Source organism: Coregonus clupeaformis, chromosome 23 (assembly GCF_020615455.1).
Source record: "Coregonus clupeaformis isolate EN_2021a chromosome 23, ASM2061545v1, whole genome shotgun sequence".
Taxonomy (NCBI): Eukaryota; Metazoa; Chordata; class Actinopteri; order Salmoniformes; family Salmonidae; genus Coregonus; species Coregonus clupeaformis.
The window spans coordinates 19,231,211-19,257,400 of record NC_059214.1 but is presented as its reverse complement, the minus strand read 5'-3'; the positions used below and the strand labels follow the sequence as shown (position 1 = coordinate 19,257,400).

The following is a 26,190-nucleotide window of genomic DNA, read 5'->3' as shown; positions in this document are numbered from 1 at the left end:
CCATTTAAAAATATATATCCATTCACATATCTTGCATATCTTATTTTTCATCACTATCGATTAATATGCGTAATAATGTAGGATTTTAACCTAGAACCCGGATTTCCATTGTATTACATTACATTTTTGACAAGCAATTATTATTTTAGCAAACAATTATTGTGGTTCATCCTATATTCTCCCTAACATCCTTACCCCCTTGCAACAGATGTGGGATAAACATACACGCACATACTCTAACACACTCAACCCCTTTCCTCCTAAATCAACCATAAGATCAGATGCTCAACGGTTGTTACATCCCAGAGCCCAACTCAAGAAAGGACCTGATTTACGAATGCATATACAGTTACAGCTGTTTGAGAAAGCATGCAAGATTGAGCAAAAAAAGGACAACAATGTGAGATTTGATTAATCTATTTAATCTATGTCAAGTCCTAGGTGATGGAGATCAGATCCACCCTCTTCACCTGGGACACCAACACTCTGGTACCCCGTTGTAACCATTTCCCCCAAGCATCTCCGTGCAGTCAGACCTTTGATAATTTTTTGCCACTTGGGCCACAATAATAAGCCCCCTCTCTGATTGTCCGAGTGTGACCCCCTCCCCATGGGTTACTGCAGCCAGTGTTGCCAGCACTGCCACTACCTGGGTGGGGGTACCCCACCGGAATTCCCACCGGCTAGGTACAAGGTCATCAAGGTTCTCATTAGCAGCTTTGAGAATTTCCTTGTATATTATGCTCTCCCATCAGGGGGCTCTGGCTTTGTAGGACCAAACCTGCCAGGCAGGCTCAGAATCTTGAGGGGGCGGTGCTGCTCAAGTAGGTCTCTGACCGCATTTATTTTTCTGTTTAGGCTGCATATAGGCAACTCACAGCAGGTCCATAAAACAGATGGGGACTTCTCTTTGGTTTATGGGTCACTCAGGTGGGTGTCTAGGATATAGGGTTGGGGATCGTTCCATCATGATAGGACAATAAAAATATAGATTAGATGTATACTATATTTTAAAATGTATATCCCTCATCTGCACAAAATTGAAAGCTCTCTCTCACAACCCCTGCTCACAGACACACGTTGGTTCTGGGATATGCAACCATTTCCTTTCTCACTCACTTAACGCCACACTTATTCAAACACAAAAACGCACACCACACCTTCCATCACAATTAATCCACACATACCCACATACTGTGCCTTCTATGTCTTCTGTTCGCTATGTTTTTATCTCCACTATGTTGATTGAGTACATGTGTTCTAATTAGTTGTATTTGAAGATGTATTATTTTGCTTGTTATCTTTTCTTGTAATACCGTTTTATCCTTTTATAAATACTATACATACTATAAATGTTCTTTACTATTACAATCCCTACCATGGCTAGTATTGGGTGCTCCATTATTCAACTCCTCTATTAGAACTTTCAGAATAGCCATGGAGTAGTCTTTGTGTCGCGGTACATTTGGTTGTCAATATACAGTTTATCGACATTGAGAGCAACACGCTTCCCTTTTAATCTATTTTCCTTGAAGATTTTCCGAACTGATCATTCATTCCTATTTTGGTGCCAGCAAGTCTTTTACCTAGGCTTTTAACCATTACTTTATCCTCAAAAAAAGCACATTTGGCAACGATTGGATGCTCATATCTCTGTCCTCTTTGTCCGAAGCGGTGTACACGTTCGAGTTGGATTTTATCGACAGCCTCCAGTGGGATTTGAAGCGCTGTTAGAAAGAAGTCCTTCACAATAGTCTTGGTTAACTCTCCCTCTTTTTCCTGGATACCCGTAAGTACTAGATTTTCATGTTTGCATGTCTAGTAAGGCTTCTCTCAGAAAGTTGTTCTCCTTTTTAAGTTCCTTTTAATAGAAAGTTAGCAAAAATAGATAAACTCTTGCTACCAAGAAAAAAATAAAAAAGAATCCCCTTGATTAACTCTTTAGTCATATCCCAGATTACCTATTTGCTTATGGCCTTGCCTACATCTAGCGACTTGTTTTTAAAATTATATGAGCAAAAAATATTCTATTTTATTTGGAACAGCAAGCCAGACAAAATTAAACGGGCCTATTTATATAATAAATATGTATTCAGAGGGCAGAAATGATTAAATATTAAAGACCTCTCAATAATCCGAACTGGTTCTCTAGCAGATTAGTAAGAATGTCTCACCCCATGTTTAAGAATGGCCTTTTCCCCTTTATTCAGATTACAACCTCTCATTTAGGTTATTTGAAAATGAAATAATCTAAAAAATATTGCTATTTTTAAAACAAGCCATAGAAAGTTGGTTGCAATTTCAGTTTAATCCACCAGAAAAGACAGATGAAATATTACAACCAATGTTATGGTTAAACTCAAACATACTAATTGGGGGCGGACGGACGGTATAATCTTTGTAAATTATATCATAAATAGGACTGGTGGAGTTATGTCACACATGCATCTAACAAAAATTACAACCAACTAATTGCAGCATTACCGGAAAATGGAAGAGGGAGAAAGTAAGGAACTTGTCTGTCGGCCCTGCATTAAAGACCAAAATTGGTTAAAGAAAATTGTGATAACTAAAAAAGTATACCAGTTTCATTTAAGGACCAAAAAACTGACAGCTGTGCCATATAGATTGCAAAATAGTTGGGAAGAGATTTTCGATGTACCGATTCCATGGCACATGGTTTATGAACTGATACACAAAACAATGCTGGATTCAAAACTTACGAGTTTTTCAATTTAAATTACAACCATCCCAGCTTTGCAGATTTTGCTGCGAAGAGACAGAATCATTAGATCATTTGTTTTGGTACTGTCCATACGTAGCTTGTTTTTGGTCGCAGGTTTAGGAATGGCTGAAGAATTGCAACATTTACCTGGAGCTAACTCTGCAAATAGCACTGCTGGGTGATTTAAAAAGTCATAGTCAATCGGTTAATAATATAATAATACTCTTAGCAAAAATATTTAACTTTAATTTACAATCTGTAGAAACTATGAGAATAGAAAGGTTCAGAACTTTTGTGAAACATCACAGCACAGTTGAAAAGTATATGGCAAATATAAATCAAAGCTGGATGGTGTTCAGAGATAGATGGGTGGGGTTGAGGGTAGCTGAAGGATGGGACTAAAAACAAACAAAATATAACTATTGTAAAATATACTGTACTGTGTCCGTAAAATGTATAGGATGTATAAGCTGGAAGTAGAAGCAAAAGTGTTGTTGTCCATTAGTTTACTCCAATTAGGGGAGGGGTGGTAGGGTTAGGGGAAAATAATAAACGAAAATATATTAAGAAATATATATATATATATATTTTGTATATATTTACCCCAAAAAAATATATGGGAGATTGGAAATGATGCAGACAATTACATTGATGGAAGCCACAGTCTATCTGCAATTTTAAAGCTGAACTAGGAAACTTGCTAACTGGTTGAACGCGGCATGTGTATAACTACTACCAGTTACAAAGTCAGAAATGTCAGAGTTCCGACTAGCACGTGAACGCGGCAAGTCATCCTTGGCCCTGGTGTCACAGCTGTGGTTTCCACAACATTCTGCACGCTTGTCTACATACTCTGCAAGAGAAACACGCTCACACTTCACCCAGTGTAAATAATTAAACACAACCAAACACTTATAACACAAACAACTAAACACCACATATATTAAACACAGCCTGTGAACAGGGAATATTTTATATATATTTAAAAAAAGATTATTGGCATAATTACAGTGGATAAAAAAACAATATACGGTACTACACCCGATGTCTCTACTGTATATTTAATGATAATGAGAAGTTGATCTCATCGTTTTACTAAGTAATGTAGAAAATGTCAGGGCCGCCTCTTGACTTGGTCGCTGCATTATTCATTTTTGATAGGTGTGATATATAATGTAAACAAACATTCTCTTTTACGGATGGAAAACAACCTCTATTTGCCCATTTCTACAGAAACCATCACCTCAGAATATCTCTTCTCTTGTAACTTGAGGTATATGCCACGTGATCACAAACATTATACCTCACTGTGTCTATATGTCTTTCCCCTAACCTTTTCCACTGCTGCCGACTTATTCACAAATATCAGAAAGCTGTTCAACAAAGAGAGCTAAATTACTTTTTCTCCTTCCTAGAAGTAAAACAGTCATTCTGAGGAGGGATTTTGTATTATTTTTTTTGCCAACACAGAGCCGTAATCCAATCTCTCTCTTTCCAAACAAAGTGCAGTGAGCCTATTTGCATAAAGATGTTATTTCTTTCACACTTTGCCTTTCAAATATGAAATGATATTTCTCCGACAGTTCATTAACTGAGAGAATTTGTTCAGAGCCGCAGCAATAAATGTCAATTTTCAGTAGGATATTTCACCTGGGGTATTTGTGTCTCACTGTGTTTTCTCCCATATCGCCATACAGGCCTCTAGATTGGGTTAATAAACCCTCAATCAGAATTCATATGTAGGGGTCTGACTGTGATATTCACTTTCAGTATTTCTAAGGCCTAACAGGTTCTGCTGTCTATGCTGTATCCACAACATTTAAGTATAGATGCTATTTTCTATAGCTGTGATGGCTCTCCATTGAATTACAACCCAATCATGCCTGTAAGAGGCATTGAATACAACCATTTGAGTCATTCTCCTAAGGGGTCAGGAGAAGTGCAGAGAAGCGTAACCTCTTTACGTTTGCTAAAATACAAAAGTTTTAGAACACCTACACATTCAAGGGTTTTTCTTTATTTTTTACTATTTTCTAGATTGAATAGTGTAATAGTGAAGATATCAAAACTATGAAATAACACACGCGGAAGTGTGCAAAGCTGTCATCAAGGCAAAGGGTGGCTATTTGAAGAATCTCAAATATAAAATATATTTTGATTTGTTTAACACTTTTTTGGTTACTACATGATTCCATATGTGTTATTTCATAGTTTTGATGTCTTCACTATTATTCTACAATGTAGAAAATAGTAAAAATAAAGAAAAACCCTTGAATGAGTAGCTGTTCTAAAACTTTTGACTGGTAGTGTATATTCAATGAGTTTAAAGCACCACAGCGCACAAAATCTGCTCAAATACAAAGTGTTGCTTTGAATGAGCCTAGTGCCAGGTGGGTGCAAAGGGCTTTCAAAATGCGTTCACTAGGTGGCTGAGTTGGGTGTTGGAGCGTGTCTCCTTGTTTCAGGTCGCTGGTGTTGTGCCCGGCGCCATGCGGCCACCTGCAACCTGCTATTGCATTAGCCTGTAATGGATGGGAGTTGAAAGGAGGAATGTGGCTATGATTTAACATCCACTAGGTAAATACATAGAGCTCAGAGGTAAATATTAGATCACAGTTACAGCAGGTGGCACATTCTGGATGACTTTGAGAATGAAGGCAAGCTTGACTACTATTATTCACAGTAATGGTCATGTCTACAGGAACCAGCCAAGGCCTGTGTGTAAATCTGCTCTGTTTAAAGGGACCCATACACATCTGCCTACTACTTATGATAAATTAGTATTTTGTCATATACCTCTTGCAAATCAAAACGATAGTGCAAATCAAATAAAATCTTATTTTTCACATGCTTCGTAAACAACAGGTGTAGACTACAGTAACAGCGTAAATAAGCATTTCACTGTTAGTCTACACCTGTTGTTTACGAAGCATGTGACAAATAAAATGTGATTTGATTTGCACTACCGTCTAATCAAGTAAAAAGAAAGTAGGCCTCTATCCTTCTCTAAAACAACGTAGGTGGTGGTGGTTGGAACAGAAATGTTGGTATGCAGCAGTGTGATGATGTAACAAGGTGCAAAACTTGAAGCAGCACTTTTTGATAAAGAAATATAAAAGTTTCCGTCCCAATCTAAAACAACACTGCGGCACATTTCTCAGCTATAAGAACATCTGGCGCTAAGATGGAAAGCAGCCGTTTCCAGAGATGAAGGCCCATTTCGAATGAAGATATCTTTGTCTCTAGGATGTAATAAGCCCCAAAGCCCTTCAGCACTTTTTGCCAGGAAATGTATTTTGCAGAAGCAGCACCAGTTGGCAGGAGTAGCACTAAGGAGAATACAGCTTGGGCCTATGGGCCCTGGTCAAAAGTAGTGCAATGTATAGGGAATAGGGTGCCATTTGGGACTGAGCGATCCTCTCTCTCCTAGTCCTAATGGGCTGACCTACATCAGAGACATTTGTTACTGCTAGGCTGCACCAGGCTGGCATTCTACTGAGGCCACAGAGAGACTATTGTTCACATTCTCTCTCACCATTAGATTGTGTGCTCTAAAACACACACACATCAAATGAGCTGCCCGAATGATGAGGAGTTGGGAACTTCTGGCCCATTTGAATGCAGCTCTGGTCTAGATCACTAGGCTTTCTGAGCAACAGTTGGTCATCATGATCATATAAAATAGGCTTCTTTCATGTTGGGCCTAACAAGTGAAGTTCTGCTACTGTGAAAAAGTCTGAAAGACATCTGATAGACAGACACTCACCGATCCCTGTCTCTGCTGTTGTACTCTCATTTTTAACAGACTACCACAGATAAGAGAATGCTGGAGTCAGTTATCTCCACTCTGTCTCTGTTTATCTCCAGTGTGCAGCTTTCCACAAGAGGCAATGATGATAACAAAAACAACATTTCATAAATCAAGAATAATTTCTAAAAAACTGTATCGCTGTAGGTTGCATTCCAAATTGCACCCTATTCCCTATGGGCCCTGGTCAAAAGTACTGCAATATTAAAGGGATAGGGTGCCATTTGGAGGTGTGTTTACTCATTCAGTACACAGAGATGCTGCACCAACACCAATAGTGATGGTACTGGTAAGTGGTAATGTTTATCAGCATGGGGGTACTGTGATTGTGGCAAATGTTTGAAACCCATCCCAGATCTCAGACCATTTTAATACTTCCATACCCAGGGGCCTCATCTTTGATTTATATCAAAACACAATGTTCCCCACAGACACATTTGTTTTGTTCAGCATGTATATGACAACCCTGGTGACTCACAGATATGACAACAGACCCATGCTTTTAGGTTGCGTCCCAAATGGCACCCTATTCCTTATAAAGTGCACTACTTTTGACCAGGGCCGATAGGGCTCTGGTCAAAATTAGTGCGCTATGTAGGTAAAAGGGTGCCACTTTGGACGTGTTCTTTTAAACTTTTGTTCCCGGCTCCATTTGGCTTCCCCCACCATTTCCAGGATCAATCTTAAATTGCTTTGACCGGCCATTAACAACTCATGTCTCCTGCTGCCACCCCCTGCCAGCAGCTCCATATCTCTCCTGCTCCTGCTTTTTCTCTCTCAGCTGTTGCTTTTGTCAGATGGGTCCCAACTTTCCTGCTTCTTCCAAAAGAGGTCTAGCATATACAATTTAAGTGGCCACTAAGTACATTGTACCTCTCCCAATATCAACAGTTCTCTGTATTACCACTGGGACTTTAATACTGTCCAACAAAAAGATTGTAATAATTTTCTGCAGTACTTTATGATCAATGATTCGTTTCAGGTCTTAAACCGAAACTGAAGCTCTGGCTACACTTCCAGTAAGAAGAATATATGAGTAGGTGTGTGATTATTGGTAGAAATGCAGGACAAAAAAACAGGCCAAATGGCTTGACATGACCTAAATGGACAATGTATTGCACCGATGACTTAGTGCTTAGACTGCTCATGCTGGGAGCGATGGCTGTAATTCTGCTCTAAAGTAGAAAATCACTCAGTAAGCACCACGATGGCCTGATGGCTTTCCATCCAGATAAAGGACCAAATGACCAAAGCAGAGACACTTTTAAAGGGGCTTTCCGAAGTTGAAACAATAATTAAGTGACTCCCTGCCACTGTTTCAGTAAAGATCTAAGGGATGGGGCTGGAGAAATGTAACCACTCTCAAATTAATTGACAGAGCTATAGATGCAAGGAATGACCATCTACGGCATCTCAGTGATAGTTTTAACCATGTTTTGAGGCAATAAAATGTATTTACATTTACTTTGTTTACAAACATTAGAGTTAAACAAGCTTATATTTTTGGTTCTGATGGGGTACAACAGTTGAACTAAGCTTCTGAGGCATTAATAAGTTAAGAATCAATGAGTACATATAATTAATTTATAAGTCAAAAAATGTATGTAGCAACTACAGATTGCCCCTTTAAGGGAAGAGGACACCCTTTAAGGGAAGAGGACAGGCAGTAAAAATAAAAATGACCACATAGTTGGGTAAATGCAAAAAGAAAGTGTTATGCTACTGGAAGGAGATAGAATACAAAACACTGGACAAGCACACACAATTTCAGCAGCAATGAAACACTGATATTACAACAAGTGTTAACACAACGAGAACAACATAGAGAAAAGAAGAAGAATTGAGAGGAAACGTACCGGTTTCTCCCCACAGAGTGTCATGGCCATCAATTTGCACAGCGTGCTCGTTATTCAACGCCAACAAGCCTCTCACAACCTGCCGAACGAGAAACTTTGATTAATGACACAGAATCCAAGCATCAAAACACCGGAGCGATGAAACACCTTCAGCTGATCGATTTAAAAAGCTGCCCCAGCAAATGATGCTTCTCTGGCGCATGTTAAATGAATCACTGGACTAGAGTGCTGATGCATGGACTATAGTATCTATATAGCCTCTATAGTAGAGATTCTCCGTGCTGTGTAGTACAGGCCCAATGGTATTAATACGTCAGTAGTGTTAGCTAGCCCCATTGTCTGTGCTCTCCTTTACGCTCCTCTCACTGGGCCCTCTGTGGAGGTGGAGGTTGATTGCTCACTCTGGCCCATTCTATAATACTGTCGACCCACAGCCCTCATGTATATGCTTAACAGTATCACAGCCCTTTTAATGAGGAACTGTCATCAATCAAGCCACAGTAGGGATAGGCACGGTTATTCAAAGTTAGTATTCGATTACTTGGGAGAGTATTAATTTTTGTGGGAAAAAATCGGCCTATATTTGGCTGTGTCTAAAATGTAATCAAATTATCTGTGACATTACTACATAGCCTACAAGGATAGACCATTACATTTGACATTTTAATAAAACAAAGACGCACCGGTAGCCTATACACGTTTCACGCGTGTAGCTTGTTGTTATTGTCGGTCAATCAAAGCGGCTCCATGTGTAGCAATGAAGTGGGAGATTTCTAATAACTGCTAAATGGAATTAAAATTACGGAATTAAGTTGGCTAAATGAGAAGGAGTAGGCTGTTGTTTCATATGAATGGAGTTGTTGTAGACAAGTACAGGGAGTGCAGCAAAATGGACTCAATTAGCCTTGCTACTTTAGCTAGCTAGTTGGCTAACTTAGCTGGCTCCTGTCGCTAGCTAGCTTCTTTACAGCGATGTAATGCAGTCAAGACAGGCACTATCAGATGATATGATAGATAACCTATGGCAGCTACAAGTTTGTCTAACGCGAGACGGTTTGGCTACTTTCTCTCTCTCCTTGCCACGCACATAGACGGTCACACACCGGCCCCTTCGTATCTCTCACCCCTCCCCCACAATTCTGCTCAAACAAGCAGAGCGCAGCGCACCGGCTCTCTCTCGAATCGCGCGAGCAAGTCTCCATTGAAGTTTCCCCAAAACATGTTTTCTTTAAAACATGTATTTCGACAATCTGGATATCCGAAACAATAGCATGATATGATTTGAATAGTGAAATCATTTCAATGCCCATCCCTAACCCACAGCCCACTATGCTCCTCTCCTGGGCAGCTAGCTGCAGACCACAGGAGGTTGGTGGCACCTTAATTGGGGAGGACAGGCTCATGGTAATGACTGGAGCAGAATTGGTGGAATGGTATCAAATACATCAAACACATGGTTTGATGCCATTCCATTTGCTCCGTTTCAGCCATTATTATGCGCCATCCTCCCCTCAGCAGCCTCCACTGCTGCAGACCTACAGCCTATTTCATATGTGAAACCAAGAAGAACCTGCTGCTGAAGTTTTCAGTGGAATCATCTTTGTTTCCAAAGCACAGAGGTGAGGTTGTGTTGTGGAATTGTACAGGTGAGAGACTCTGTGGGAGAACTCTCCTGTGTACAGTACAGAACTGACCCGTGTGGATAGTGTGGGTGTACAGTACATTGCAGTCAGGGTTCATACACTTTTTGACACATGGAATTTCATTACTTTTCCCTGACTTCTCCATGACTTTTAACCACATTTCCATGACCAATAATTTGGTGGTCTCCATGTATACATGAAAAAGCTAGCATAAATGTGGACTCTGATCACTTGTACCATCTCCTGCCGCTGTGCCCTTGAGCAAGGCACTTAACCCCCCACAAAATTGAATAACAGCATTGTAAGGCTACTGTACAAAACACATGTGGTCAACCCACCATCTAGAGAGCTAATTTGATCCAGCCCTGCTTAAACACACCCGAGTCAGCTTATCAAGGTCCTGTTGAGCAGCTGATTTTTTGAATGTGCTGTGTTATAGCGGGCTGGAACAAAAGCCTGCACACCAAGTAGCTCTCCTGGGGGATGGTTGGCCACTCTTGATATAAAATATGGCAACATTACAAACAACTACTTTTTATGTCTTTATAAAATCATTCCCTCTTTCAATGAATCAGGGATCAAATGGCTATAAAGGCAGGCACCTTCAAAGGAAGGTAGCTAACGAAGACATGTTTATCTATAACATTCTAAGGCTAAAATATTCAGGTTTCAGGGGAGATCTAATGACAGCATGGGAGTTGTTTGTCAATTAGGCTATTTTAAGAATATTTCTTTAACATTGTCAGAATAACATGGCTACTGTTGATTAGAGGGGAATGCCAGCTTTCCAACAGTGTCAGATGTATTTCTCAACTCCTAATATTCATCAACTGCATGTCAGCCATTTGCCAGTGGCAAGTTTTTAGGACACATACGCAAGTATGCACACACACACACAGAGACGTGTGATGAAGGATCATTCCGATCATGACTGATATGTAGATTTTTACGTGATTTATACAATATTTAAAAAGTGTGCCTAAATGATTTACATGAGGCAAAATTATTAAATTAATTTCCATGACTTTTTCAAAACATTTCGGATTGTATTATTTTCCAAAACCTTTCCATAGGGGGGTGCCGAGTACTTGGACAAAACGAGTATTGTAACGGATATGGAGAATTTTCCGAATACTATTATGACACAAGTATTTTTTGTAATTATCTGTGATCTAAAAAAAAATATTTTCTGCTGCAAGCGCACATCTCTCTTTCACTCAAACAGTGTGATGCGCTGTGTGCTCTAAACAACTATTGGCTAGTTCTTCTGTCTGTAAAGAAATGAGCGGGGTATCGGTTGAGCCTGCTGCAACGATTGGATTAGACCAAGTCGCTCTCCCTCTGCTCTCATTTCCCCAGACAGGCGTGGCTGTTTCACTCACTCATAGTCACTCGTCTCAGGGAACAAGTCTCCACTTCTCCAAACATCCTGTATGAATCAGAATCTGTAGCTAGTCATTGTTGTTCAATATAGTTATTTCCTGTCGACTTTGCTTAGGCCATATGGTTGTTTCTGTCTGACTACTTGCCGTTGTTTAGTAGGCCTACTTTGTCTGTCCGTATAATTATTCCATTGCTGATGACGTCTGTCGTTCTGTCGTGATCCAAACACATGCTTGCTTGCTATTATTATTTATTCTCACCCAGGCATGTTTACCGAGCGACAGATCATTAGAAAATAAAATGACAAATGTACAGTTTATTTTGACTGTAGAAATGTTGTGGCATACAGTGAGGGAAAAAAGTATTTGATCCCCTGCTGATTTTGTACGTTTGCCCACTGACAAATAAATGATCAGTCTATAATTTTAATGGTAGGTTTATTTGAACAGTGAGAGACAGAATAACAACAAAAAAATCCAGAAAAACGCATGTCAAAGATGTTACAAATTGATTTGCATTTTAATGAGGGAAATAAGTATTTGACCCCCTCTCAATCACAAAGATTTCTGGCTCCCAGGTGTCTTTTATACAGGTAACGAGCTGAGATGAGGAGCACACTCTTAAAGGGAGGGCTCCTAATCTCAGCTTGTTACCTGTATAAAAGACACCTGTCCACAGAAGCAATCAATCAATCAGATTCCAAAAACTCTCCACCATGGCCAAGACCAAAGAGCTCTCCAAGGATGTCAGGGACAAGATTGTAGACCTACACAAGGCTGGAATGGGCTACAAGACCATCGACAAGCAGCTTGGTGAGAAGGTGACAACAGTTGGTGCGATTATTCGCAGATGAAAGAAACACAAAATAACTGTCAATCTCCCTCGGCCTGGGGCTCCATGCAAGATCTCACCTCGTGGAGTTGCAATGATCATGAGAACGGTGAGGAATCAGCCCAGAACTACACGGAAGGATCTTGTCAATGATCTCAAGGCAGCTGGGACCATAGTCACCAAGAAAACAATTGGTAACACACTACGCCGTGAAGGACTGAAATCCTGCAGCGCCCGCCAGGTCCCCCTGCTCAAGAAAGCACATATACAGGCCTGTCTAAAGTTTGCCAATGAACATCTGAATGATTCAGAGGAGAACTGGGTGAAAGTGTTGTGGTCAGATGAGACCAAAATCGAGCTCTTTGGCATCAACTCAACTCGCCGTGTTTGGAGGAGGAATGCTGCCTATGACCCCAAGAAAACCATCCCCACCGTCAAACATGGAGGTGGAAACATTATACTTTGGGGGTGTTTTTCTGCTAAGGGGACAGAACAACTTCACTGCATCAAAGGGACGATGGATGGGGCCATGTACCGTCAAATCTTGGGTGAGAACCTTCCCTCAGCCAGGGCATTGAAAATGGGTCGTGGATGGGTATTCCAGCATGACAATGACCCAAAACACACAGCCAAGGCAACAAAGGAGTGGCTCAAGAAGAAGCGCATTAAGGTCCTGGAGTGGCCTAGCCAGTCTCCAGACCTTAATCCCATAGAAAATCTGTGGAGGGAGCTGAAGGTTTGAGTTGCCAAACGTCAGCCTCGAAACCTTAATGACTTGGAGAAGATCTGCAAAGAGGAGTGGGACAAAATCCCTCCTGAGATGTGTGCAAACCTGGTGGCCAACTACAAGAAACGTCTGACCTCTGTGATTGCCAACAAGGGTTTTGCCACCAAGTACTAAGTCATGTTTTGCAGAGGGGTCAAATACTTATTTCCCTCATTAAAATGCAAATCAATTTATAACATTTTTGACATGCATTTTTCTGGATTTTTTTGTTGTTATTCTGTCTCTCACTGTTCAAATAAACCTACCATTAAAATTATAGACTGATCATGTCTTTGTCAGTGGGCAAATGTACAAAATCAGCAGGGGATTAAATACCCTTTTCCCTCACTGTAAGTGTCAGGAGATAAAAGATTTGCTCTTCTCGAAAGTGAAACAATATATTGCTAAAGCGAATTAGCCTACTTTCATCTAAATCTGTGTCTGGAATAAATGCAGGCAGTAGTAGCCAGCCATGCATTACGGTATTTATTAGCCAATTTCATTGATAATTGAAAAGGACTAAGTAAGTAAATCATGAGCATTTTCATCTGTTGGGGTCATTTAACAATGTGTGTGAATGAGTGAAGGAACATAACGATGTGCTATGAGATGCAGTCTGAGTGATAGCGCAGTAATGTGCACTTGAGGTATAGGCTTTACTGACATTTAAAGTGCACTTCTGGGTTTTCCGATCACGAGATGAAACGGATACGATTACGAATACAAGTATGACGAGATCGGCACTACCCTACTTTACCAGGCCTGGAAAACTATTTTCTAATTCCATGACTTTTCCAGGATTTTCATGACCGTACGAGCCCTGTGCAGTACAGTGAGTGTTTGCAACGTGTGCCATTTGGGATTCAACAGGTGTCTCTTGACTGACCTGTGTGTGTCCCATGCTGGAGGCAGCGATCAGAGCCTGCTGGAGGGCCTTGTTCTTCAGACTGCAGTTCTGCTGCTGGCCCTCGGCGGTCCACTCCAGCTCCAGGAGGTACTGGATGATGTCAGGGTGGCACCTCAGAGCAGCATGGACCAGAGCACACTGACCGCTCTTATCCACATGGTCAACCTGCAACAAAACAATAACAGGGCTCATCTGACCATGTTTTATCTGCTGTAATACAGTGACATAGCTCCTCCTACACTCTCCCAGAGTAGCTTTACAATCTATGTGAGGTCTTATCAAAACCTTTAAGCTAGGGTTCCAAAATATGATCTTAGTTCTAATGTCTCCCCTGGTACTAATAGCTGTATTTGCCCTGATCTAATATTGTGTTGCCAGTCTCTGTCATCTAGCATTCACTTTTAACTCTAGAACCACTAAAGCAGTCATTTTGACTGCTCATGATTATAATTGTTTATTACTATGCCATTTTTAAAGTCATGCCCCCCTCCGTCCTTGACGTTTCCTAAATAAGTCTATATAACACACTGTTGGTGTTAGAATCTTAATCTCATTTCTTTGAACGGTTTTCCTCCTTTGCCCCTCCTTCTCCCAACAGTAGGGCCAGCTCAGCTCCTTCTTTCGACAGTTGAAAGTGCAGTGCCCAGCTGATAATCACCCCAATAATTGCCTCGAAACTGAACCTAAACTATACCGAAACTAATTTTACACATATAACAACAGATGAAATAAATTAAGCAAAGTATGATGGGGAGAATGGGTGAGTTGATGAGCGAGAGGAAGCAAATTATGCATAATTATCGAATTACCAATTGAGAATGAAGAACAGGGCGGGCCATTCAATTGCATTAATCCATTCTAATCATAACCTTAAAATGGTATGTACCCTATATCAGTCCACCGAATCAAAACAGTCTTATCAGTCTACTCTGGCCTACTCCGAGTATGCTACACAGTGAGAGCGTGCATATTTGTACACACTGAACGGCTTTCAATATCTAGCAAGTGTTGGATAATGCGGTGATGGGGCTTGTGGAACCTTACGTTGGCAAGGGGAGAAATGTCACCATGGACAATTTCTTAACTTCACTGTCATTGGCTAACAATTTTCTTGCAAAGAAAACAAGTCTGGCCGGCACCATGAACAAAGTGAGATGGGAGCTCCCTCCCGCTGCGCAAAATAAGGCACCTGCACAGCCGTTGTACTCCAAAACGGTGCTGAAGAATGACAAGACAACGGGACACAATAAAGAGAAAATCTGAGACTATTTAGCACTACAACCAAACAAAGGTATGTCAAAGTGTGTCAAGGAAGTGAAAGTTACGAAAATTGTGCCAACTGTTAGGACAAGGGATAACAGATAAATGAAATCCAACTGATGCCATTGCGTCAAGATGCACATAATATAAGCACGAGCTGACAATAATTGACAATTTCTTACTGCTGTCATATCATTATCATGGCATTATTGCTTTTGTGTCGAGTTTCACTATTTATAAAGGCCACTTGGCGCTTATAATGATGTTTAGGCTACTGATGTTTTCATAATTTGACTGTGCTTCTTGTGGTTGGGGTATATTTATTTTGTAGTTATAAAAATAAGCTGTTACTGTGTTCCAGAACATATGCTTTCTGTTTCATAATTGTAACAAAGGTATTCCACAAATAAAATTGATTGAACACTTGAATTCTGGCGTTTTTGGGGGATTTTTGTTTTTACATATAGCCTACAGTAAACTACAGTAAACTAATGAAAATGCTATTGTGTTATTTGAAATAAAATAAAAATCATATTCTAATGTTACCCAAGGCCTTCTAAACACAACCAAATGATTATTTTTGCGATAGCATATATGAAATATATGAAATACACTGTTAGATACACTGCTCATTAGCTTGAAGGGGGGTCCATCGAGGACCAGCGGTTCTAGTGTTAAGGGAAAAGCTGGGATAGAGGTTAGCCCTGATCCTGTAGTTGTCTGAGGGTGAGTCTAGGGGCAGTACCACCAACCTTGGCTCCTCTCTTGCTGAGCAGGCTGACTAAACCCAGGTGTCCGGCAGCCGAGGCGAAGCAGAGAGGGCTCATGCCGTTCTCGGACACCACGTCCACGGTAGCCCCGAACTCCAGCAACAGGCCGGCCATCTCCTGGTGGCCCAGGTGGGACTGGACACACAGCACTGGGCCGTTGTTCAGCACCTCTGTCCTGTAGTTCACATTGGCCCCGCCTAGCATCAGTAGACGACTCACCTGCAAGAGCAGCACACATTAAATACACATGGAATTCAACTGTCTTATCAAACCGTATAAGAAAAACATGAGCATGGAATTCAACTTTTTGGCTTCCCTAAACGTGTTTGAAGAAAATCAAGGCCTGGCTGGGCTAGTGGTAATGCAGCAGGTTGTATCTGTGGGGCGGGCGAGTTTATGATCATGAAATATTGTGCGGATGAAGGGCGGGTGGGTGGCGGGTGGGTTGAAGAAACAGAAAACAATACCTTAAAAAATCCATAAATGTATCAAATCAAATCTTATTTGTCACATGCGCCGAATACAACAGGTGTAGACCTTACCGTGAAATGCTTACTTACAAGCCCTTAACCAACAATGCAGTTTTAAGAAAATATTTACTAAATAAACTAAAGTAAGAAATAAAAAAAGAACACAATAGAATAACAATAATGAGGCTATATACAGGGGGTTCCGGTACCGAGTCAATGTGCGGGGGTACAGGTTAGTCGAGGTAATTTGTACATGTAGGTAGGGGTAAAGTGACTATGCATAGATAATAAACAGCGAGTAGCAGCAGTGTAAAAACAAAGGGGGGGGGGTCAACGCAAATAGTCCGGGTGGCCATTTGATTAATTGTTCAGCAGTCTTATGGCTTCGAGGTAGAAGCTGTTATGGAGCCTTTTGGACCTAATTCTTGTGCAGTTTATATCTATGGGCTACATTGAGGTTTTCTTTCATTATTTTAGGCTATCTGGCATTAGTGAGTAAGCCTAAGCTTTAGGGGCTAACTGTAGCCTACATGCCAATCGCCAAATGCTTTTGGGAACAGACAGAAAAGGTTAACGTCATCCAGAGGCAAAAAGGGCAATGTCAGAGTTTAATTCAATTCAAATTGAGATTTGAAAATAAAGAGAAGGGAGGGCCAGAAAAGTAATGTTTGGGAAAGATTTGGTGAAGTGGTAAAAGAGGATTATAGCAGTGTTATATGTGTGATGATTGTGAGGCGTTATACATATTCGACAGTCACAAGACGGGGACTTCAAATAGGCCTATGGCACGTCAAGGGAACTGTAGCCTACTATTCAGATGGGTTAAATGGAAACTGAAATCTGGACACTGTCAATAACCTCTCACACAGCCTTAATATTAACTCCTGCAGAATTAAGCATTTCTTGCAGTAAATGTTGACTCTGGAACAGGAGTAGAGAAATATTATTTATTTCTTTCAGCATCTTGTGAGAATGCAAATGCACAGATAGATACTGTCTGTAAAGGTGCTATCTTTATCAGCATCATAAAAGCTGAAAGTATTTCAACCCCATAAAATATGAATTTACATTTACATTTTAGTCATTTAGCAGACGCTCTTACTTTTTCGTAAGAAATCTTATCAGAAACATGTTGGGTCGTTTTCACAGCTTTCTATTTCCTTAGAACCGGTCAAACTGATTTTTTGCACAAATAAATAAATAAAATAAATGTTATTGCATTTTCTCCTCGATCCCTAAACGTCTTCGCGCCGCGAAAGAGGCAGAGATCAGAGAGAAAAATTGACCGATGTCAACTAGATTGAAGCATTCATTCTATCAATTTATTACATTATTCTGGTGAGCAAGGGTTTATTTAGTATTCTAGGGCAACATATAATGACAGAAGAGAAGCTGCATTTATCTAATTATAGACAAGTTGACTAATAAATAGCCTACCAAAATGTTGGAAATTATAAGCAGAAACATATCTAAATGAGGCAAAAAATCCTGCACCCACTGTCAAAATATCGTTCCGCCGTTTCTGACTGTACACTCAAAAAGGTGCCATCTAGAACCAAAAAGGGTTATTTGGCTGTCCCCATAGTAGAACCCTTTCAATAACCCCTTTTGGTTCCAGGTAGAACCCTTTCCACAGAGAGTTCTACATGGAACCTAAAATATTTCTACCTGGAACCAAAAAGGGTTATCTTACAGGGAAAGCCAAAGAACCTTTTTGGAATCCTTTTTTCTAAGAGTGTAGCCTACAGGCATTTTCTATATTAGCGGGTTAGGGTCGGGTGCGGGCCTCAGATTTTCACTTTATCACATATAGTCGGGCGGTTGCGGATGGGTTAGCAATTGCGGGAGGAGCGGATGAACAAACAGCTGACCCACACACCACTATCCTCAGGCACATGTCTATTTTGTCGGCATAGGTTCAAATCCGGCCTACTGCCCTTTGACACCTCCTCGCTCCATCTTTCCCCACTGTCATCCTCTCTCACTATATTAGTTTTAAAAATATTTTTGAAAAAATAAAATTGAGCACCGAATTCTGTGAAAATAGCTAAAGTTAAATATACATATATATATATATATATATATATATATATATATATATATATATATAATTTCTTCCTAGCTTTAAAGATGACCTTACCACATTTCTCAGATTAGTTTAAAACAAAGTTGGATTTCACATATAGTCATTTAGAAATGCATTCAACGCAAGAGTACACAGTGGAATTTATCTAGTGTTGCGATAATCAGAGCATATTCTTCTTCTCCTTGATAAGGACATTTATAATTTATGTTTAATCAGACGAGGCGTCGAACCCACTGAGTGTTAAAAGCAGAGGAAATTGAATTCGTTTCATTTACCGGCGGAACCGCAACGGAATAAATTAGCACCAATGATTCTAGGGGCCTTGGAGGACAAGGAACAACTCTGACTGTGACTGTCTTCATGAGTGATGTTACACTGAAACAGAATATTTTACACTGGGAAAACAGAGATGATAATGTTTAATAAAACCACACTCTAAGCGTACCGCTAATGCAAAGAAAAATATATGATTGTTTTTGCTTAAAGCTAGAATACATCTTTCCCCACTGATAATTGCCTTGTACGCCTTAGGAGGGAGGGCTATTTTCTTTCTCCCACCATAATAGAGTGGCCACGTAGACAGACACACAGCCAGGCCTAATTTAACATAAAACATTATTTTGCCCGCTCTGTCATTAACGTGCCCTTTTGGTTATTAAATTACTACTAATCTAAAAGGACCCTGTAATTACTTAGAATGGCACAGCCTCCTTTTCTCCCGCAGAGAGCAGCATCACAGATAGCAAATGGATCAAACTAATGGAAGAGAGTGCAACCTGCATCAATCTATCTGAGCCAGTGAGCATCTTGGTGAGATTTCCAATGAGCTGTTGTTCATCAGTGGCGAGGCCACACTCATCACCGTAAGTGAGTGTTTCCAGGAAACAGATCAGAATGCTTATCATAACACACACTGGGAGCCATCAGTGGAATTAACATGCACTCAGGGAGGACATTCGAAGTGAGGAGATTACAATAATACCACTGTGCTAATACAAATCACTGGTGGAAAAATGTGATAGGAAAGAATTCAGGGAGACCAATGACCATACACTCGAGTGTGTTCAGGTAACATGCATGCGCTCAAGAACATACAGTGGGGTCCAAAATTACTGACACACTGATCAATAATTACTTATAAATAAAGTAGTCAAAAGTTTAGTATTTGGTCCCATATACCTAGCGCACAATGATTACATCAAGCTTGTGACTCTACAAACTTGTTAGCTTCATTTTTGCAGTTTGTTTTGTGCCCATTTGAAATTAATTGTAAATAATGTATTGTGTAATTTTGGAGTCACTTGTATTATAAATAAGAATAGAATATGTCTCTAAACACTTCTACATTAATGTGCATGCAACCATGATTACGGATAATCCTGAATAAATCGTGAATAATGATGAGTGAGAAAGTTACAGAGGGTCAAAGATCATACCCCCAAGACATGCTAACCTCTCACAATTACCAATAACAGGGGAGGTTAGTATGTAATACATTAACAATATAAAATACAGAGCATACAAAATAAAGTGCATGTTTTCTGGAGAACAAAGGAGAGTTGAAAAAAAATAATAATCTGAATGCACAGAACTTCACTGAGGCCATGCAATATTCATGTATAAGTCACTCTGGGCCTTGCCCTGCATTAATGCTTTGAACTTTGGCACAAATGGTGTGAGAGAAACTCTGAGACACTGGTGCAGGTGTTCATTGGTGAGCCTGGTGCGGTATTTGTTTTTAATAAAGTTCATTGTGGAGCTGCAGGCACCATCTTTCCCCAGAAAGTAACAAGGTCACAATCACCAGCCTGCTCCTTCAAAGCCATATTTTCTTGCAGCTTAATCAACTCCATTTGCTGTGATATAACCATCTGAAGATCTGTTTTGCTTCTTCTGACAACTTTGTCACATTTGTGACCAAGAAGGGGTTCTGGATGAGCAGCAGCAGTTCTCTTCCAACAGTGAAGTCATCAAAGCGAGCCTTGAAGTTATCCATCAGCTTCTGGATGAAATCAACATGGTTGGGAACATCTTTGTCTCCCTGCGTTTGCACCAGAAGATTGAGGAAGTGGACAAGTTCTCCCTGGAGAGCATTCTTGAAAAGATGAAATTTCTTCTGGAAAGCCCGGACTGCTGTTATCATATCACACACTGTGTTGTCCCGTCCCTGCAGCTTAACATTCAGTTGATTAAGGTGTGATGTAATGTCTGTCAAAAATGCAACTGTTTTCATCTTCTCCTCATCTTCCAAAAACTCAGAAAACTGAGTTGCCTTGTCACTCTTTTGCTCTGATAAGAAAGCTTTGATTTCCTCCTGAACGGCCCAAAAGTGTTCCAAAACCCTGCCTTTGCTAAGCCATCTGACATTGTTGTGCAGTAGTAAGTCATCAAAACTGGCATTGGCCTCTGTCAGAAAGCCTTGTAGCAGGCGCTGTTGTAGGGATGATGTTGCTCTCAAAAAGTTGATCAGTTTCAGCATCGTTGTCATGACCTCAGAATACTATTTTCCCAGACTGGCACACAGGACAGATTGTCCTGCAGTGATATGATGTCAAGTCAGGGTGGTCCTTTTTCAAACGTGCAACCAGTCCCCTCCCTCTTCCTATCATGGCTGGAGCTCCATCTGTGGTGATGGAGTCCACTGACATCAGATCTATCCCCCTTTTTGTCAGCATCCCTTTGATGGCCTCATGGATATCCTCTCCCCGCGTGTGTGCTTCTAGATTTGTTAAGCCCAACAGCTCCTCACATAATGTATGGACTTTTATATAACAAAATGGGATGTTGTCCGGTCCGGATTGACCCTTCTCTGGGTCCGGACCCGGACCACCAGTTGAGTTTGGCTGGTCTAGTGTTAGTGCTACTGCTTGCAGACTACCCATTGCCCCTGGAGGCATGGGTTCAACCCCTGACAGCGCCATTTTCTATTCTATGTCCCTCTCCTTTATCTCAATCCCCTTTTCACTGTATCTATCAATAAAAATACAAAATACCCTGAGTAAATAAATAAATACCATATCCAATGTCAGTATGTCATAGCAGTGCTCCAGGTGAGGGTCTGGACGTCTAGGGTGGAGGTCTCACCTTGACGTTGGGGGTGTAGAGGTTCCTCAGAGAGGCCAGAGCTGCAGAGAGGCCGTCGGCGCTGCAGCTGATCCAGAGGGCCTGCAGCACGCTGGACGACACACCTGTCTTCTTACTCAGACCCTGAGGACAGAGACGGAGACACTGAAACCATGGACACATACTAGGTCAATAAACCAGTGATGCATACAGTAGATTCACTCTCAGAGCCTTCTCTCACACCGAGAGGGCTTATCCTCTGATGATACTGTCCGTATCTACATGTATCTTGATTCATTAATAAACATACGCACTCAAAAATTCACAAAAGGAATGTAATTTGAGTAAGGGTGGGATATACACTATAGGCTTCAGGGGCCAAGAGTCTCAGAGTAGGAGTGGTGATCTAGGATCAGGTCCCTCTCTGTCCAAAACTGATCATAAATCAGCACTCTGACTGAGACGTTTTGTGAATTCTGGCCCAGAACTAAGTAGCTGGTCACAGGGCTGGACTACCGCATTTGGGGCCCTGGGGCATTATACTGTATATTATTATTATTTTTATTAAATCAGCTAACTTACTGTATTTCAACACATTTTGCAAAGGTGCAGAGAGAAAAATGTGCAGTTTTATAATGCTATTTTACACATTTTGTCATGAGTCTAAGAGAAAAATGTTCAGTTGAAAAAATAATTTCCAGCAATTCTACACTTTTTGCCATGAGGTAGAGATTTTTTTGTTGCTGTTTTATAGCTCATCTATAGCTTTAAAGGGGCCCTGGGGCATGTGCCCAGCGTGCCCGTTTGGTAATCCGGTCCTGGCTAGTCTCTTGTACAGTTGAAGTCGGAAGTTTACATACACTTTGGTTGGAATCATTAAAACTCGTTTTTCAACCACTCCACAAATTTCTTGTTAACAAACTACAGTTTTGGCAAGTCGGTGAGGACATCTACTTTGTGCATGACACAAGTAATTTTTCCAACAATTGTTTACAGACAGAATATTTCACTTCTAATGCACTGTATCACAATTCCAGTGGGTCAGAAGTTTACATACAATAAGTTGACTGTGCCTTTAAACAGCTTGGAAAATTCCAGAAAATGATGTAATGGCTTTAGAAGCTTCTGATAGGCAAATGTACATCATTGAGTCAATTGGAGGTGTACCTGTGGATGTATTTCAAGGCCTACAGTCAAACTCAGTGCCTCTTTGCTTGACATCATGGGAAAAAACAAAATAAATCAGCCAAGACCTCAGAAAAACAATTGTAGACCTCCACAAGTCTGGTTCATCCTTGGGAGCAATTTCTAAACGCCTGAAGGTACCATGTTCATCTGTACAAACAATAGTACGCAAGTATAAACTCCATGGGACCAAGCAGCCGTCATACCGCTCAGGAAGGAGACGCGTTCTGTCTCCTAGAGATGAATGTACTTTGGTGCGAAAAGTGCAAATCAATCCCAGTACAACAGCAAAGGACCTTGTGAAGATGCTGGAGGAAACAGGTACAAAAGTATCTATATCCACAGTAAAACAAGTCCTATATCGACATAACCTGAAAGGCCGCTCAGCAAGGAAGAAGCCACTGCTCCAAAACCACCATAAAAAAGCCAGACTACGGTTTGCAACTGCACATGGGGACAAAGATCGTACTTTTTGGAGAAATGTCCTCTGGTCTGATGAAACAAAAATAGGACTGTTTGGCCATAGTGACCATCGTTACAGTGGGGGAAAAAAGTATTTAGTCAGCCACCAATTGTGCAAGTTCTCCCACTTAAAAAGATGAGAGAGGCCTGTAATTTTCATCATAGGTACACGTCAACTATGACAGACAAATTGAGGAAAAAAAATCTGATTTTGTCTGTTATAGTTGACGTGTACCTATGATGAAAATTACAGGCCTCTCTCATCTTTTTAAGTGGGAGAACTTGCACAATTGGTGGCTGACTAAATACTTTTTTCCCCCACTGTATGTTTGGAGGAAAAAGGGGGCAGCTTGCAAGCCGAAGAACACCATCCCAACCGTGAAGCACGGGGGTGGCAGCATCATGCTGTGGGGGTGCTTTGCTGCAGGAGGGACTGGTGCACGTCACAAAAAAGATGGCATCATGAGGAAGGAAAATTATGTGGAAATATTGAAGCAACATCTCAAGACATCAGTCAGGAAGTTAAAGCTTGGTCACAAATGGGTCTTCCAAATGGACAATGACCCCAAGCATACTTCCAAAGTTGTGGCAAAATGGCTTAAGGACAACAAAGTCAAGGTATCGGAGTGGCCATCACAAAGCCCTGACCTCAATCCTATAGAAAATGTGTGGGCAGAACTGAAAAAGCGGGTGCGAGCAAGGAGGCCTTCAAACCTGACTCAGTTCACCAGCTCTGTCAGGAGGCATGGGCCAAAATTCACCCAACTTATTGTGGGAAGCTTGTGGAAGGCTACCCGAAACGTTTGACCCAAGTCAAACAATTTAAAGGCAATGCTACCAAATACTAATTGAGTGTATGTAAACTTCTAAACAACTGGGAATGTGGTGAAATAAATAAAAGCTTAAATAAATAATTCCCTCTACTATTATTCTGACATTTCACATTCTTAAAATAAAGTGGTGATCCTAACTGACCTAAGACAGGGAATTTTTACTAGGATTAAATGTCAGGAATTGTGAAAATCTGAGTTTAAATGTATTTGGCTAAGGTGTACGTAAACTTCCGACATCAACTGTACCTTGAAGATGTGTGCTTTAAGGATATGGTGGCCCAGCTCCATGGTCTGCTGCCGGTTCAGTTTCCCCTCTTGTCGCGACAGCATGAAGGCCATGAGCGCGTGTCCACTCCTGTAGAGGAAATACCAAGACAATTCCCATCAACAACTTTCCTTACTATCAACTAAAAGTGTGCAAAGTGTTCGAAAAACAATGTCTAGGGCCTACAGGTGCCGTGGTTATGCCATGGTAGGATGTTCTTACAATGTATCAATGTGAATGATACATTGTTCATCATCCACTTTCAAGCTCGGCTGATCGGGGAGTGACGGCTGCTGTTTTTCATTCCAACTAAAGCTTGTTTAATTTCCCCAGGCAGTCAGAGACAGAATTGAGATTTGTAATTTTCTTAACTTGAGAGATTGGAGAGTTTGTTGTAGTCATGGTGCATTATTCCATCCATTACTCCACGTCGGTCTCTCTGTTGGTCGGTCTGATTAAACACTGTTAAACGCTAGTGTCTAGACCCTGTCTAGGCCATACCTGGCCTGGCCCGGACCGTGAGGAGAGGAGGACAAGAAGTGTAGGCTAGAGAATGCAGCCCTTGTGTTGAATGTAACCCCTTCCTCTCCTCACTGAAGCTCTGCTCTCTGGTGTTAATTACCAGAGAACTTCATTAAAAGGCCACGCATGACTGCCGTTTCACTTTGATCCTTTTCCATTAAGGTGTGCCTTCTCTTTTAAATGGGGAAATAACAAGCTAGCGGCTAGAGCTTTCTTCTAGCTCTGTGTGTCAGTCCTTGTGCCAGGTCTTCACTTGCTTTTGTTTTGACAGATTGTGTTGGAGGGGTCTGAGAGGGGGTGTATAGAGGTAGGTCAGTGACTGCAGCTTGGAGGACGTATGCAGAGGTGAGTCAGAACAGAGAGAAAGTAAGGACAACCAGTGTGCGTCTCATATGGCACCTTATTCCCTATATAGTGCACTACTTTTGACCCCTATATAGGGAATAGAGTGCCATTTGGGATGTGTCCCCAGTCTGATTAGTGTGCACTATGATAGTCACTAACCTCTTACTAGAATATTATAGAATAGAATGCAGTATATACATATGAGATGAGTAGTTCAAGATATGTAAACATTATTAAAGTGACTAGTGTTCCATTTCTTAAAGTGGTCAGTGATTTCAATAGGCAGCAGCCTCTAATGTGCTATTTAACAGTTTGATGGCCTTGAGATAGAAGCTGTTTTTCATTCTCTCAGTCCCAGCTTTGATGCACCTGTACTGACCTCACCTTCTGGATGATAGTGAGGTGAACAGGCAGTGGCTCGGGTGGTTGATGTCCTTGATGATCTTTTTGGCCTTCCTGTGACATCGGGTGCTGTATGTGTCTTGGAGGGCGGGTAGTTTGCCCCCGGTAATGCATTCGGCAGACCGCACCACCCTCTGGAGAGCCCTGCGGTTGCAGGCGGTGCAGTTGCCGTACCAGGCTATACAGCCCGACAGGATGCTCTCAATTGTGCATCTGTAAAAGTTTGTGAGGGTTTTAGGTGCTAAGCCGAATTTCTTCAGCCTCCTGAGGTTGAAGAGGCTCTGTTGCGCCTTCTTCACCACACTGTCTGCGTGGGTGGACCATTTCAGTTTGTCGGTGATGTGTACGCCAAGGAACTTGAAGCTTTCCACCTTCTCCACTGCGGTCCCGTAGATGAGGATAGGGGGGTGCACCCTCTGCTGATTCCTGAAGTCCACGATCATCTCCTTTGTTTTGTTAATGTTGAGTGAGAGGTTATTTTCCTGGCACCACACTCCCAGAGCCCTCACCTCCTCCCTGTAGGCGGTCTCGTCATTGTTGGTAATCAAGCCTATTACTGTTGTGTCGTCTGCAAACTTGATGATTGAGTTGGAGGCGTGCTTGGCCAC

General features: G+C 41.2%; 1 protein-coding gene across 4 annotated transcripts in view; it reads right to left on the bottom strand.

Moving 5' to 3' along the window:
• The window catches only part of LOC121536829 (protein TANC1), a 292,594-nt gene that overhangs the window by 18,083 nt on the left and 248,321 nt on the right, over nucleotides 1-26,190 (bottom strand). For all 4 annotated transcript variants that reach the window (XM_041844415.2, XM_041844417.1, XM_045206560.1 and 1 more), the window contains exons 14-18: nucleotides 24,295-24,403; nucleotides 21,590-21,712; nucleotides 15,932-16,168; nucleotides 13,899-14,084; nucleotides 8,390-8,468 (exon numbers count right to left, since the gene is read on the bottom strand). In XM_041844415.2, coding sequence (XP_041700349.1) covers nucleotides 8,390-8,468; nucleotides 13,899-14,084; nucleotides 15,932-16,168; nucleotides 21,590-21,712; nucleotides 24,295-24,403 — 734 coding nt within the window. The remainder of the gene's footprint in view (nucleotides 1-8,389; nucleotides 8,469-13,898; nucleotides 14,085-15,931; nucleotides 16,169-21,589; nucleotides 21,713-24,294; nucleotides 24,404-26,190) is intronic.